We start from the raw sequence: 15,200 nt of genomic DNA, 5'->3' as shown, positions 1-15,200 counted from the left end.
GGGCCAAAAGAATTAAATGCAGGGAAGGGTATTGAACAAGTCACTGGCTGTGTGCCGGAATACCAAGAGCTGCTAAACACACAAACAGGAAATAATGAAACAATGAAGACGTGCAGAAAAGAAGGAGGCTCAGAGGGTTATGGAAAGTAGCACAGAGACTGGGCACCCAAACCATCCCCGTCAGAGTCCAGGAAGGCTTCCTAGAAGAGGTGACATCTGAAGAAAGAATGAAGAAGAGTCTGGTAGTTGCTCAGGGGGAGAGAAAGATAAGAGTGTGATGAGACAGACAACTTGCAGAGGCAGAGGTTGGGACAGGTCTTGGAGGACGCTGTTTGGACCTCATGCCGAAGGCAGCTGGGAACCCTGGAGATGGGTGTGTCTGTGTGCGCGCGCATTTGATCAGGGATGCCTGAGCTGCTGGGAGGACAGTGGAGTGATCAGCACAAGGCAGGAGGCAGAAGAGGAAGGGAAGGAATTGAACGACAGTGTGAGCTGCAGGGCTTGATGACTAGTACCCGAGGGCAGGTGGTGTGTGGGTGTGTGTCCTGGCATGAACGAGGCAGCCAGGGAGGACTGGAAGAACTCCTCCCTCCTATAGGGCTTCACAGCTTTGGTGATCTCCCTCCTCTTGGCCCCGTGCTACAGTGCAGCCCCCACCCATGGTCTGGGATGTGTGCTCACATCTGCAGGTCTTTCCAGGGAGACTGCAAGCTTCTTGCAGGCAAGGACCAAGCCCCCCTAATCCTGCACAGTGGCATCCAACACAAGGTCTGGGGAAAAGCTAGGCAAACAAACACAAGAGGTGGATCAGAGCCTGACGTCGACATGCTGCCCTAAGGCATGCTGGGACTTGAGCCAAGAGGTTATTAAGGCTGAAGCTACAGGTGCCCGTGGCAGCCCAATTGGATTGGCAAGCAGTTATCCAGCATCTCCTATGTGTCAACTATGTTTTGTGATTAAGAAAAGAGAGACAGAACACATGGTCACAGCCCCATCAAGAGACAGGACAAATATGTTTAATTATGATAGTTATAGTACAGTGTGAATCAGGCAGCTGTGGAGATAGTGTCAGGAGAGCTACACAGAGGTGGTGCCATTTGAGCAGGGATTTGAAAGATGAATAGGAGTTTGGCATGCAGAGAAAGAGGTGTAAGGGTATTCAAGGCTGAGGACAGAGCATGGTTTACAGCATTGGGGCATGAAGGAGTCTAAAGGAGACCAGAGCTTCTACTGCAAATGCTTATTTATTCCACAGTTTTTAACATGTCCACTCAGACTCCCTCTGGTTTCACCTACAGCTCAGTGGGTGGTCCAAGAGAGCTCAGACTTAAACTAATAGCATCCCACCTTGAATAACAGCTGGGTGGTGGTGGTGGTGTCTTTCTACTTTCTGGCCCAGGGTATTCTCCAAGCTGAAGGAATGCCATAAGAGGCAGCCCTCAGACAGTGGGGAGGAGGAGTCCATGGATGAATGCCCACTGAATGACTCCTGGCAGGCAATCCTGGCCACATCCCAGATGTCTCTGGGGAAGTGGGCCCCTTTGGCCCCAGCAGTGACCTTGAGAACAAACAATATAAAGCCATTTTTTTTTCTTTCTCCAATCTTATTTTTTTTTCTTAGCATATATATTTTACTGAAGTGTAGTTGACTTGCAATCTTTCAGGTGCACAGCAAGGTTATACATATGTAAAAGTGAAAGTCTCTCAGTTGTGTCCGACTCTGTGTGACCCCATGGACTGTACAGTCCATGGAATTCTCCAGGCCAGAATACTGGAGTGGGTAGCCTTTCCCTTCTGTAGGGGATCTTCCCAACCCAGGGATCGAACCCAGGTCTCCGGCATTGCAGGCAGATTCTTTACCAGCTGAACTATCAGGGAAGTCCATATTCATATATATTGTTTTTCAGATTATTTTCCATTATACATTATTACAAGATATTGACCACAGTTCCCTGTGCTATACATTAAACCTTTGTTGCTTGTTGCATATCTATTTTTTTAATTAGAAATCTAGCATTCTATTCATACTAAGTCAAACAGAATCAAAGGTCATACATTTTTTAGGCAAAAATTTTCTAAAACATATATTATACATATTTATAGACACATATGCAAAAGCTTTTCTACTATATAAAGCCAATTATTATGTTGACTTTTCCTTCTTCCCAGTCTCACTAATTACCCCCATTCACTCTTCCACTCCTGCTTCCAGGGATCACCTTCCAATTAAACCACCTGCATCCAATTCCTTTTTCAGGCTCTGCTTTGAGGAGAATCCAAACTAAGATGGGCCATGTCGCAGGGGACCAGGAGGTGGGAGGTACTGTGATATCGACAGTCAGACCACAGAAAAAGCACACATTTCTGCGTATCTCTTAGGGGCCAAGCCCTTGACTTGCAGGGGGGCCTGCCAAGTTCTTTGAGGGGGCCATTGCTCTTCCAGACCTCTGTTCTGACTGGGGAGAGTGACAGACAGAAGGGGCGAGCCAGCCGCATGTGAGGAATCAGAAACATTTTCCTTCTGCCTTGGGAGCCTGTCACGTGGGCTGTGGGCAGCAGATTGATGTTCCTAATTACATTTGGCTTAGGCTGATATTAAGTATCTGTCTCGTTCCCAGAGCCCACAATGCTGGCGGATGGTGAGGAAGGTGCCAAGAGGCATGCTGGGTAGCTGAGGCTGACAATCTGGGATTTTAAATATCCATGAGAGAGAAACAGGGACAAGTCACAGTCGTGGGGGGCAGGGTGGCTCCTGTTCTTGAGTTGCCCTTTAATGGTTTCCAAGGGCTACGGGGGCTTCAGAAAGGTTTTGAGGTCCATCCTCCTGTCTTGAGGCTGACCTGCCCAAGACAGCCCAGAAAGGGCATGCGACCCCTTCTGATGCTGGACAGCTTGCTAAGGGGAAATGCTTTCATGGATCCAATTTAAATTTCTTCTGTTGCAGGTCAAACGTTTACTCTGCTTGATTTTGTTCTTGGTGGCATTAAATATTCACTGAGCACCTACTGTGTGCCCGGGGTACACAGTAAGAGAAGACTTGCCCTGGTTCTCTGAACACTTGCGAGCTCACAGTCTGTATTAGCCAGAAGCTCATGAAAACAAGACCAGACGCTGGGACTCAAATGCAACATGGGGACCCGTGGGGGCTGGAGTTGTCAGGGGTTTGGCAAGGAGATGGGACTGTGAGAGGCAGAGAGAGTCTAGATCAGTGCAGAAGAATGAGGAGGGCATTCTTGGGAGGGGAGTAATGTGGTAAAAGCATGAGGTCCAACGTGGGAACACATTGAGGAAGAGTCTGCACAAATCAGATGCCTGAGGCTTGTGACATCATGTGCTACCCAAGAGACTGAGTCAGGCATTTAAACTTTTGGCTGAAAACAGGACTACTACCTGTCCAGCTCCCTCCCAAGGGTGAAGCTCAAATAAGGCAGCAGGTATGAGTAGCCCTGGAATTCACAGCTCCAAAGCACAACGCTGTGCTCAGTTGAAAATGACTTCTGTTCAAGGGTTGGCTTTGTCATTGTGTGATCTTGGGGAGGTCCCCGCCACTCTCTGAGACTGTTCACTCATCAGCAAACCGAGAATGGTCATTCCTTCCTCATACTATTGCGTTAGGGATCACAGGAGAAAATGTAAATAAAAGTAGCAGGATGATCCGCAAAGAGTTCTACAGATGCCGATTATTATTGCTGCTCTAAACTGTGGGCTCGGTGAAGGCAGGCATCCGATCTCCTCCCTGTTCCTCCAGCGCCTTCTACAGAGCAGGTGCGCATTCCACTGTGGAGGAACGTCCTGTATTTGATTGAATTGTATAATCGCCAGGAGCAGAAAACTAACACTTCCGGGCGTAGGGGGAGGCTGTGATGCGTGGCAGATCCGCCCGCCTCCATCTCCGCTAACCCTCCCCTCCTCAGTTTCAGTAGTTCGGGATCTGCCGAAACCGGTTCTGCTCAGGTGAGCAGGAGGAGGACTTCTTTCAGAAGACTTGCGGGGACACCTTCAGGTGGTTGTACCTCAAGTCCCCGAAGCAGCTCCAGAGTAGGGTGGGAGGGACCCAGGTCAGGATTAGTTCACCGCAGAGGACGCACCTGTGTTCCCCCAGAGCAGCGCTAAGCCCGAGGGTCGTACGGACACACCTGGGGCAGGGCTCTCCTGTCTCTAGAACGCAGCTTTTATAACCCGGGCTTCGGTACAGAACTCAGAGCTCGCGGCGACGTGGAAAGAGCGGGCTCCCAGAGAAATGCCAGCCCGGCTGCACGCCAGTTGTCTCAGTCACTTCCGATCCTGACCCTCAGTTTCCTCCTCTGTAAAACTGGCTATGAGCCCCCCTGGACCACCTTCTCGTTGCGGGAACGAGACTGAAACGGGTGCTGGGGCCTCCTCATCCTGAGCCCCTCGGTGCCGGGGTCTGCGCGAGGCAGGGGTGCAGGCTGAGTCCAGGCGGGCGGCTGCCACGCCCCTCTCGGCCAGCCGCTCGGCCCTCCCCGCCCGCCGGCCGACTCTGCGAACCTCCAGGGGGCGAGCCTGGCGGTCGTTTCGGCCCGCGCGGCGCCTCGGCCATCTAGCGTGTGACTTCGCCAGCGGCCTGGGGCCAACGGGGCACGCAGAGCCCGGGTCGCCGCCCATCCCCCCGCCCTAGCTGGCAGGTGCCAGGACCCAGCCTCGCCCGGCCGCCAGGCGGCCGCGGGCCTGAAGGGGTTAAGGCCGCGGGCCTGGGCGCCGGCCCCGGGCTTGGCGAGCCGCTGTGCCCCGCGGCCGCGACCGATCCCGGAGGCGCGGGGCACGGCGGCTGGCGGGCGGGCGCGCGTTTCCTCCTCCTTCCGCCTCCTCCTTTGTAGCGAGTTCCCGGCCCCTCTTCCTCCCCCCGCCCCCCAGCCTGGGCCCTCTCCCTCGCTCCCTTTCTTCCTGCCTCGCCTTCCTGCGGCGAAGGAGGCTCATCTATTATAAATGCACATTCGGGGCTGACATCAGCGACGAGCGGCGGGCGAGCGCTGACGAGCGGTCCCTGCGCGCTGCCCGCCCGGAGCGCGGCCCCCAGGCTCGGCTGAGCCCCCCGCGGGGCGCGGGGAGCGCGCGGAGCCGCTCCGGACCCCTTTCCTGCCGCCGCCCGGAGCCCCCGGGCGGACCCCGGCCGCCGCCCCCGCACGCCGCGCCCGCGGCCCCGCACCGCCCCGGAGTTTCTGCATGACTGTCACAAAGGTAGGCGCCCCTGGCCCGCCGCGCCCGGGACCCGCCGGCGCTGGGAGCCCCCGGCCTGGGCTGCGGAGGGCGCGGGGATGTGGGCGTGGAGGGGGGGCGCTGGGTCGGGAAGGTGTGCCTCTCTTGCTGCCGCAGTCGCTCGAGCCCCTCGGCCCCCAGGACTGCGGAGAGAAGTGGGAGGATGTGGCTTTGGCAGTAACTGTCTTTTGGGCAGGATCCCTCTCGCCGGCTCAAGTCCAGGACTGCATTTTTAACCCTCGTTTAGGATGCTGCATTTTTAACCCCAGGAGAACAGTGTCGGGCATCTCAGTGGTGTCCCCCCTCCTCCCCGTTGGAGCGCGCCGCGGGGAGTGTCGCTGGCACGGACCGACGCTGGGCAGTGGGTGTGGGAACGGACTTGCCGCCCTGAGGAGGCCCGCAGAGGTAAAAGCCCACCCCACCTGCCGGCCTCTGGTGCTCATCCCAGGAACTCGGGCCTGACTCCAAAAGCAGTCTGTGGGTGCTCCCCAATCCCGGGAGTTGCTACCAGGGATGGGAAAGATTCTGGAGTGGCCAACTTGAAGATGTGGGGAAGAGCTGTGGCGGGCTAAGGAGGGGCGGCGCTCATTCTGGCAGCTCCAGTGTTGGGGGAGAGTTCTTGGACCTCATTTTAGGGGCTGAGGCTTACAGGAGACGTTTTGGGAGCTTCCTTGCTGTGGGAAAGAAGGAGTTAAGTGGGAAGCAGACCTGGATAGTGGAAAGTGCCCAGGGTTTAGGAGACCTGCCATTCACTCCCCAGCTCTGTCCCGACCCCCTGGGTGACCTTGGCTGGGCCCTCTGCTTTGGCCCTCAGTTTCCTCCTGGAGTGTGAGCACAGGAAAGATAATTTGAACGCTGGGGTTGGTGACCAGCAATTATTAAAAACCAGTAAGATCAAGGGTGTGAACCCACACTTTTCAGAGAGCTCAGTCAGGGTAAGGAGATCACAGCCTGGCCTTGGTCTTGGGTTTGGTGAGCCATGTACCTAAGGCCAGACTCCACCAGCTGCCCACCTGGCTCTCATAATTAGAGAGTTGGAGGTCAAAGTGGGAAGGGCAACTTGTTTGTGGCCAGAGCAGCACACCAGATGGTGGGTCAGCCTGGAAGCAATGGGAGAAGTGGTTCTAGCTCCATCTGATGCCCCCCAAGATCTGCTATAAGACAGCACGTTCAATCAGGGTCTTTGGGCTCAATTCCAGAATTGGAACTTGGAAACATCATGGGAAGATGAACTTGGGGGCTGAAGGGGTACCTTAGCTCTGGCTGCGGCTGGCAGGGCTGCTGCGACCCACAGAGGGCAGGACGCTTAGTGTTTTGAAATGATACAAATGCTATTTAGCTGGGAAGGATTACTGTCATTAACAGTGTTAATGTCAAAGAGGTAAGCAGGTTAGAGTAAAAGAGTTATGGATGGGCCTGGATGAGAGATAAAGGATGAGAGATTTGTAATAATAGCCCTGAGATTTGATTCAGTGTCTCCCCTGTGTCTATGTATGTGAGCTCAGGCAGCCTTCCCAGGAGACCTACAAGGAAGGTGTGTTCAGGCCCCCTTTAATGGAGGAAGAAACTGAGGCTCAGAGAGGTAGAGTAACTTGCCTGAGTTACACACACAGTGAGTAAGTAGGTGAGCTGGGATTTGCCCTCAGGCCTGTTTCAGTCTCTAGGCTGTGATCTTTCCACTACCCTGCACATTGGAGACTGGATGATTCCAGTGGTAGAGGGCCACTTCTTGGAGACCTGGGCCCTGGGGTGGGGAGTCCATGAAGATGAGTACCTGTCTTTTCAACCCATTGGCAGCCCTGGCCTCTTGGTATCCAGTGATTATTCACTAATGTGCCCCCTTCCCCCACCATCCCCCATCAAATCCCTCTGTGTCTTGCTCTTCTAACAAATGTGGCATCGGTTTAAGCTGGCTCAGAGGATTAAATTAAATCCCCACCTTAACCCTATCTACTCTTCCCTTGCTAGCCCTTCATAGCTGCTGGTTTTCCAGTAGGGAGGAGCAAGAGGCCTGCAGGGGAGGGGCCTGGGGGGTGGGGTGGAGCGGGGCAGGCCTGAAAGCCTATTGGTAAAGGCTCCTCTCTGAGTTTGAGAAGGAACCAGAGTGTTCTTGGGAGTCTGAAGGCCTGGCCTCTAGTCCTAAATAAGTCACTAACAGGCTGTGTGACCTTGGACCAGTCACTTCCATCTCTAGGCCTCTGTTTTCTCATCTGTGAAATGCAGAGTTGGTTCCACCTTCTGCGGGGATTTGGGACAACTTCAGCTCTGGCAAGAAGTCAGCTCTGATGGAGACCAGGAGGCTCTTTGTTCTCTGAAGTTGGTCTGGTTACAAGACAGATATGAAGAAGAACCCTAAAGGGAGTCTGGGAGGTGGGATCACACAAGCTGGGGGTGGTAGGCAGGGGAGGAAGTGGATTAGAGGGTGAGACCCCAGCTCCTGCTGCCTTTATGCAAAGAATCACCACTTTGGGCAAGCCCAGCTTCTTGGACGCTTGCTTGGAGCTCTTGTGTCAGATCCCTGGAGGGCAGATCCTCAAGGCCGGGGTTTGGTGTGCGCTGTAGGAGATGATAGGAAAGCAGAGACAAGGAAACATGATGGCCTGTTGCCAGGTCTTCAGTAGCACTTCCTTGGGGGAGGGGCCTCTGTTTTCCGTTTGCCACCGACCCTCTGATACCTACCCCATTCCTCCTTCTTTGTGGGGCACAGCAGGTGAGGTTGCATATAAAGCCTGAGGGTTTTCTGGAAGGGCTCCTGCTCTAACATACAGATTTTGGATTGTGACTGTCTAGCCAGATGACATTTTTTTCCTGGGTATAATGTTTTAAACTATATTTTATGGTGTATATTTTAGTAAGCTGTTTTAGTTTCTTTATGTACTAAGGAGAAGAAAGGAAGAAAAAAGAAGAGAACGCAGAGGGAAGGACCAGATGCAGTTTCCCCGGCTACAGATGTCCACAGGAGGTCAAGGCCCAGCCTCCTCCTGGTTGTGGTCCAGTATCCTTCCATAGGGCAGGTCAGGGGTGACAGTGAAAGCGGCCCTCCTAGGAACAAGACAGTTTCATTCCAGATGATTTTATTTTTTGAGCCCTTGTGCCTGATTTTTAGCATTTTTCTGTTCCTGTTCCATTTCAGTCATATACCTGACATAGCATATAGCAGTCCTTCTCTGCTTCTAAATATCTGTTTCTAGACTGCCCTTGGCTGGAGAAACAGAACAAAATATATCAGAATTGTGTGTAGAGTTTGAGTCAATGGGCTATAAGAAAAGTCTTTGAGCTCTGTGTTGGCCTCTACAACCTCCTTCTCATCGCTTAGAGGTCCTTTGGAGTGCTTTCCCAGCGTTTATCTGTGACGTGACCAGAGTTGGGGCTTCTCGGTAAGGAAGGTGGTGGCTTCTAGTGGCTAGGTGGCCTTGTTCCCTGGTGCCTTGTTAAGTTAGGTGCCACTGAGCTTAGTGCTTTCCAAGTTCCCTAGGCTGGCTCAGGGAGCCAGTGGCCCAAGGACAAAGTGCCCTGAGTGGCCGGAATGCCTACTGTCCCCCAGAGTGACTTAGGAGAAGGGATGTGGCAAAGAGAGGACCCTGGATGCCGGTGCTGAGCCGTAGATTCCAAGTCCGCGAGCAGGATCGTCAGCTGCACCAGACCCCGAGACCTGCAGGTTGGCCTCCCCTATCCTGTCCCACCCTCACAGAGCTCAGCTCACTGCTTGGAGCCCCTGGCTTCTGCTGGGAAAGACTGAAGGCCAAAGGAGAAGGGGGTGACAGAGGATGAGGTGGTTGGATGGCATCTCCAACTCAGTGGAAATGAGTGAGCAAACTCCAGGAGATAGTGAAGGACAGGGAAGCCTGGTGCGCTGCAGTCCATGGGGGCGTAAAGAGTCGGAAATGACTTAGCATCTGAACAACACCAACATGTCTTTAGGCCCCTGTAGAGAGCCTTATAGGAGAACACACTATACGAGCAGTTAAATCATCGCATTCTCTCCCTTGACAAATGAAGGAACCTAGGCCCACAGAGCAGAACCGTGATTTCCTTAGAGTCACTCAGCAAGTATGACATTAGAGGGCTGAAACTTGGGTTCTCCTGACTCCTGGTCAGCGCTCTTTCTGCCCAGCAGCCCAGTGAGGGGGACTTCAGGCCGCCCTAGTCGGGGTGGGTGTTTTACCCCCACTGCATTGCCCCAGCCTGGGCTGCTAGTATCTGGGTTTCCTTCTGCTGGACAGCTTGTCCCTTTTTTGGGTCCAGGTGAATGGAGCCCAGGGTCAGGATGGGGAAGAGGGGATTACAAGCCCTTCTGCTTCAACTCACTGACCCACATCCAGTCTATGTAGGATGCTGGAGCCCCAGTATCCCACTTCCCAGCACCTTTTTCCTGTCTGACTCTTACTGCAAGAAGAGATGAGAGAACCTCAGTTAAAAGGCCAAGAGGTACCAGTGTAACTGAAAGTGGGATCCGGCTGCTCACTGCTCAGTAGCCATTAAAGAGGCCAGGTTGGTGGAAAGGAAAGTTTGCTTTATTTTGGATGCTGGCAACTGGTGAGGTGGGGGTGGGCAGATAGGGTGAACACCTGTCCAAAGGCTGACTTCCCCCATCCCCAACACCCAGTGGGGTAGAGCTTTTATAGGCCGAAGGAGGGAGCTGCATATAGAAACAGCACAGTCAGCTCTGATAGTCATCTTGAAATTAGTCACTGGTGGTCTGACCAGCGTCATCTTGATTGTTTTAAGTACAGTTAGTCTTCAGTTCCAGGGTCGGTTTGTTCCTATTTCCTTGAGGCCGGTTTTGGAATTGTGGCAGCTTATGTCCTGGCTGCAGGGTGGCCATCACGCAGTTAACTTCTCCAGCTGGTGGGAGTTTCAGTATCCATAAGACGATTCACAGGCTATGGCTCAGAATATTATCGATAGCTCCTGAGAAGGAACTACAGGTCCTTGGCTATGCTTAATATCAAAACTATTATTATTTGCTCTCCTTTGGCTGTTTTCCTTTGTTTCTGCATATTCTCACTTCTCTGGTTAGACTTATTCTTTGAAGTTTTTCCACAGACAAAAGGCAGGCCGAGGACGTGAGGGGCAAGGACCATAGGGTCCTTCCGCATTTCACCAGCAGAGACCCAGCTCCCAGACTCGTGGGGTGGAATGGGGCGGGGATTCTGCCTTCTGTACACCTCACACTCTCACTATACTGCCTCCTTCCTTGCAATTCTTTTTGCAGATCACTGGCATCCTCATGCAGAAGGAATCTAGGTAACATTTACTCATTCGTCCAGCCCTCTGAGCTCCTGCTCTGGGCCAAGCCCTGTTAGGCTCAGAGAATATATAGCTGCAGCCCCTGCTCTCCAGGACCTTTGAAGAGATGGGTGTGTAAGGAGGTCTCATAGAGACCTGGGTTAGGAGCATCAGGGTCCAGTGGACACAACCTGGGTCTTGACTGCCCGTCCTTAATGCTTGCTTAGTAAATGCAGGCTCTTCCCTTCCTTGCCGTCTATCCCTCTCTCTCTACAAAAGCTCTGCTGAGTTACTCTCTTCCTGAGTGTGCCCAGAGGCCCTGTTTTCTCATGGCTGAGGGTGTTGCCACCTTGTCACCCATGGCAGCACTCAGAGGCGTCAGGGCAGGGTGTGAGGCTCCCCAGGGCCCCCAGAATCACCCCACAGCCGGCCAAGGCTGTGGAGTCAGCACCGACACGGGCTTGGTTGGTTTGCGTGTGTGGACGCTGGCCGGACCAGCGGCCTGGCAGCGTCAGGCCCCGGCAGCCCAGCCATGGAGTGAGTTTTTCCACTTGTCTCCCAGGTTGGCCAGCCTGGAGCAGACATGGCCTCAGCCGCCGCTGGCTCCTGGCACTGGGTGGCCCAGATCCTGATTTGGATGTGCCGGCCACAGGGTTTGTCTGGTGTCCAGGAGATGAGGGAATGTGCAGATTCCCTCTGTGCCCAACCCCTCCTCCTCCCCTCTGCTCCTGCTCGGCTCCTTCAGTTCCCTTCCTCTCCCTGCCCGTGGACCCCACAGGCCCCGGCCCCAGCTGCCTGCAGCCTGGGAAGCTCAGAGCAGCTGGCATGGGGCAGGCCTGGCCAGGGAAGGACAGATGCAAATCCGGTGGTTTCCACATGAAAAGACGCTGTTTAGAATGAGCCTCTCCTTTGTGGGCCTGGAGTGTGGGACCATCTGCGAAGGAGACACAAGTAGGGTGGCGGGTGGGGGGCAGGGGAGGAGCTGTCACTACTCTTCCTCTCTCCTTCCTCCCTGCCCCCTGCAGAGGCCCCTGGAGGGGCTTGGTAATTGGTTCCTGGCTGGCACCCTCCTTCCAATTAATTAACACAGTGATGGGAGGTGCCCAGGTTTCCTCAGAGCTGTCCTGTTTGCAGAATACAAGCATGGGTTACTGCTGTGCATTGCTTTGCCCGTCCCATGGTGAGAGGCTTCCCCCTGTTTACAGATGAATAAACAGAGTCTATGAGAAGAGACCACACCCTAAGTCACAGAGCTTATGTGGGTCAGAGCCGGGATGCACACCCAGATCTTCTGACTTTAAGCTAGAACCTGCTTGATCCAATCACATAATGGTCCGTAACATGTGAAGACACAATCACCATCATGACAAGAATAACAGTTATTAAGCAGGCTTTGGGCAGGCATGATTGCATTTACTCTGTGTACCATGAGATTGAGTTTATTATTGGATGATCCCATTTTTCAGATGAGAAAATTGTGGTTCAGTGAGAATAATTGAATTGTTCAAGATTGGAGGTTTAGTGGGTAGGGGAGCCGAGATCTGTACCTGGGCTGTCTCACTCCAGAGCACACATTCCTGTAACTTTCAAGCCTCTCCTACTGGGGCTCCATCATATTCTGCACCTTCTACCCCCAAAGCATAGGGCTCCTGTCTGTGTCTGTGGCCCTGCCATGGCGGTGTGCTTGCCTTGGGGGTGACACTTGTGGTTGTGTCATGCTTAAACTTCCCTGTGGCCTTTGCTGGAGCTGGGAACCATGTGTTTGATTGGGGGAAGGCTGCTGGGTAAGAAGGACATCTGGACGTGGTGACTGGCATTGGATAGGGCTGCTTATTGGTAGGGCAGCCAGCCCAGTGGCAAAACAGAGACAGAGCCTTCTCCATTTCTATGAAGCTAGCTTTGCATAGGGAACACAGGTCTGTGATTCAGGCCTGCAGCCCTTACCAGAAGCAGCCTTCTCTTGAGATGGCTTTTGATGCCCAGAGGGTGCCTAAGAGTGCCAGCTTTAGAGTCAGACAGATGGCACTGTTTTATTTACTTGCTGTGTGTTCTTGGGCGAGTTGCCTAACCTCTCTGAACATCTGCTTCCCCATCCATTAATTGGGATTGATAATAGTAGTACTTAAAAGGATTATTATAAAGATTAAAAGAGCTGATCTGTGTGAAGCATTTACCACATGCCTGGCAGTTGTTGTCAGCTATTAACGTCAGGCAGACAGAAAATTAAACAAATGCTGACAATGAGTGTCCTGGGGTGTTATGAAATGAGCAGGGAACTCTGGGAATAGTAACAGTGGGCCTGACCTAGTCAGGGGGCTCAAGAGGGGCTGTTAGCTGAATCATGTAGGCTGAGTAGGAGGTAGCAGGTGACATACATGGGGAGTGGGGGAGAGATAACCAGCAGATGCCTAGAGTCAAAAACAGTTCTTCAGAGTCGCTTCCTGTGTGCCAGCTCATTTAATCATCAGAGAGACTTTATGGTCTAGATCACTGTCATTATTTCCACTTTACAGATGAGGAAACAGACACAGGCTAAATAAGCTGCAAAAGGTCGCCCATTGAGGCGGAATAGAGACTCAGGCTTCCTGACCTTGATACTCTTCTTCTTCCTCTCTGCGGCTTGAAGATGGCTTATCCCACTTCTTTTTCTTTTTTTCCTGCACCACATGGCTTGCAGGGGACCAGGGAGCGAACTTATGCACCCTGCATGGGAAGCACAGAGCCCTAGTCACTGGACTGCTAGGGAAGTCCCTCCCTGCGCAACTTCTTAAACTGACCTGAGGGGTGTGGAAGTGCCACATGCAATTGCCCAGCTCTCTGCTGCCCTTCCAGGGCCTCCCAGGCCCCCTAAGGGAGGGCAGTGCCCCTCCTGGCTAGCAGGCAGCTCTGGGGAGGGGTCATTTATTTTTTCAAAAGGAAACTTTGCTCTGGCAGAAAAATTTCCACCTTACATTTTTACTGGGCCTGATTACGACCACTTTTGTTCTTTAAATCTTTCTAATTATCTGGGTGTGCATTGGTCTTTAAAGTAAATCCGCAGGGACAGATCCAGAATTTTTAATGTTCAAAGTCTATTGAGTGTTTGCATTTTGGTTTTTGCCCTGCCCGAACTCAGAGAAGGTGACATTCGCCACAGGCTTAAACTTGCCCTGAGTGAGACAGATGGTGACAAGGTGGGAGGCTCTGGCTGCCCAGAGATGGGAATATGGGGAGGCTGCCTCTGGGTGGTGCTCATGCTAATCCCTGGGAAGAAGCACCCATGCTCAGGGTTTAACTCCCAAGCCATCTGAGGTCATTGGTCCAGGCCTCTGCCTCCATGAACTTCACACTTTCTAGGAATATGAGAATGACTCCTAATCTTAATAAATATGAATTTATTATTAGGCTGTTCCTAGCCTTTCCCCAGTTGGTAAGTCCCTGCTTTCAAGGAATTGACAGTGAAATAAACAACAGAAGTAGCTAACCCTTTTAAGGTGCTTAGTTTATGTCCCAAGCACATAAAAAGTCTTTCATATGTATTTATTCATTTAATCTTCCTGATTATCTCTGAGCTCTGTGCTATTATCATTTCCATTTCTATAGTAGCAGAAACAGGCCCACAGAGGGCAGGGAGGTAATTTACTAGGGTTCCAAAGCTGGAAAGGGTTGAGCCTGCCTCCTAGTCTTCTGTTTTGCCCCTCAATCGGGGACCCCAAAACATGGGGCCAGAGCAGGGGGCCTGAAGGCAGAAGGCCCAGCCCTTGCTCTTGCCTCCTTTCTTTACTGTGTGACCTTGGACCAGTCCTTCAGCATCTCCGAGCCTCTATTTTCTCATCTTTGAAAATGGAATTAGGACTCAACCTTACTAGGATGCTGTAATGTGTAAGTGAGGCTCTCATAGATGTCATGCATGGGGTTGTTTATTGTTGTGTCTGATATGATCTCTCTCCTGTCCCCCACATTACCAGCATTTTATGGCCTTCAGAGTTTGGCAGTTCCTTCCAATAGATAACTCACTTCTCCCCTGCTGTCCTGGCTTCAGAATTGATTCAAGGACTTCCCTGCTGGTCCAGTGGCTAAGACTCTGTGCTCCCAGTTCAGGGGGCTTGGGTTCAATCGCTGGTCAGGAAACTAGATCCCACATGGTGCAACCAGAGGTCCCGCATGCTGCAATGAAGATCACACATGCCGCAACTAAGACCTAGCTCAGCCAAATAAATAAAAATAAATAAATAAATTTTAAAAAGAATTGATTCATACTCTGCTGGTGTGAAAGAGCCTCTGTCTTCACTTCATCAGGCTAGTTGGGTACAGATAAAAAGTTGTTTTTCTCTCTTCCTGTTCTGTCTTTTTTGGCTGTTTTGATATGCTCAGGACAAATAATCTGGCTGTAAAAATTGGGTGTCCTGCTTTCATTTGAAAAGTAAGCCAAATAAAGCATCCGTACCTTGATCTGTATCATCCTGGCTCGCTGCAGGTCTGAGCTCACTGTGGAAGGCAGGGGAGTATGGGTTCCAGAACACAGTCCTGCCTGGGTCTCTGGGCAGAGAGACACTGTCCCATCCTCAGTGGCACGTGACCTTGACCTTGGCTCTAGGCGCATCCTTATTTCCTTGTGGCTCAGGTTGCTTTTCTTCTGTGTTTAGGGAAAGGAGTATGTTCTAGTAGTATGAAGCATTTACAGCAGACAGTTTAAGCACCTCAAGTGTGATTTCAGAACTAACAGCTTTATGATCTGGCAGAGTTTCTAAGACGTGGAACAGCTAAAAACAAAA

At 52.2% G+C, this 15,200-nt stretch overlaps 1 protein-coding gene across 1 annotated transcript in view; it reads left to right on the top strand.

Annotated features, from left to right (window-relative positions):
• The first annotated feature begins 5,121 nt into the window (after positions 1-5,121).
• LOC120860873 (coronin-2B) overlaps positions 5,122-15,200 on the top strand; it is a 147,817-nt gene continuing 137,738 nt past the window's right edge. The window contains exon 1 of the mRNA XM_040236575.1: positions 5,122-5,199. Within this exon, the coding sequence (XP_040092509.1) occupies positions 5,185-5,199 (15 nt within the window). The 5' untranslated portion in view covers positions 5,122-5,184. The remainder of the gene's footprint in view (positions 5,200-15,200) is intronic.

The sequence above is a fragment of the Oryx dammah genome, unplaced genomic scaffold (assembly GCF_014754425.2).
Source record: "Oryx dammah isolate SB20612 unplaced genomic scaffold, SCBI_Odam_1.1 HiC_scaffold_11209, whole genome shotgun sequence".
Classification (NCBI taxonomy): Eukaryota; Metazoa; Chordata; class Mammalia; order Artiodactyla; family Bovidae; genus Oryx; species Oryx dammah.
Note: the sequence above shows the minus strand (reverse complement) of the source record. Positions and strands in the feature narration are given on the sequence as shown.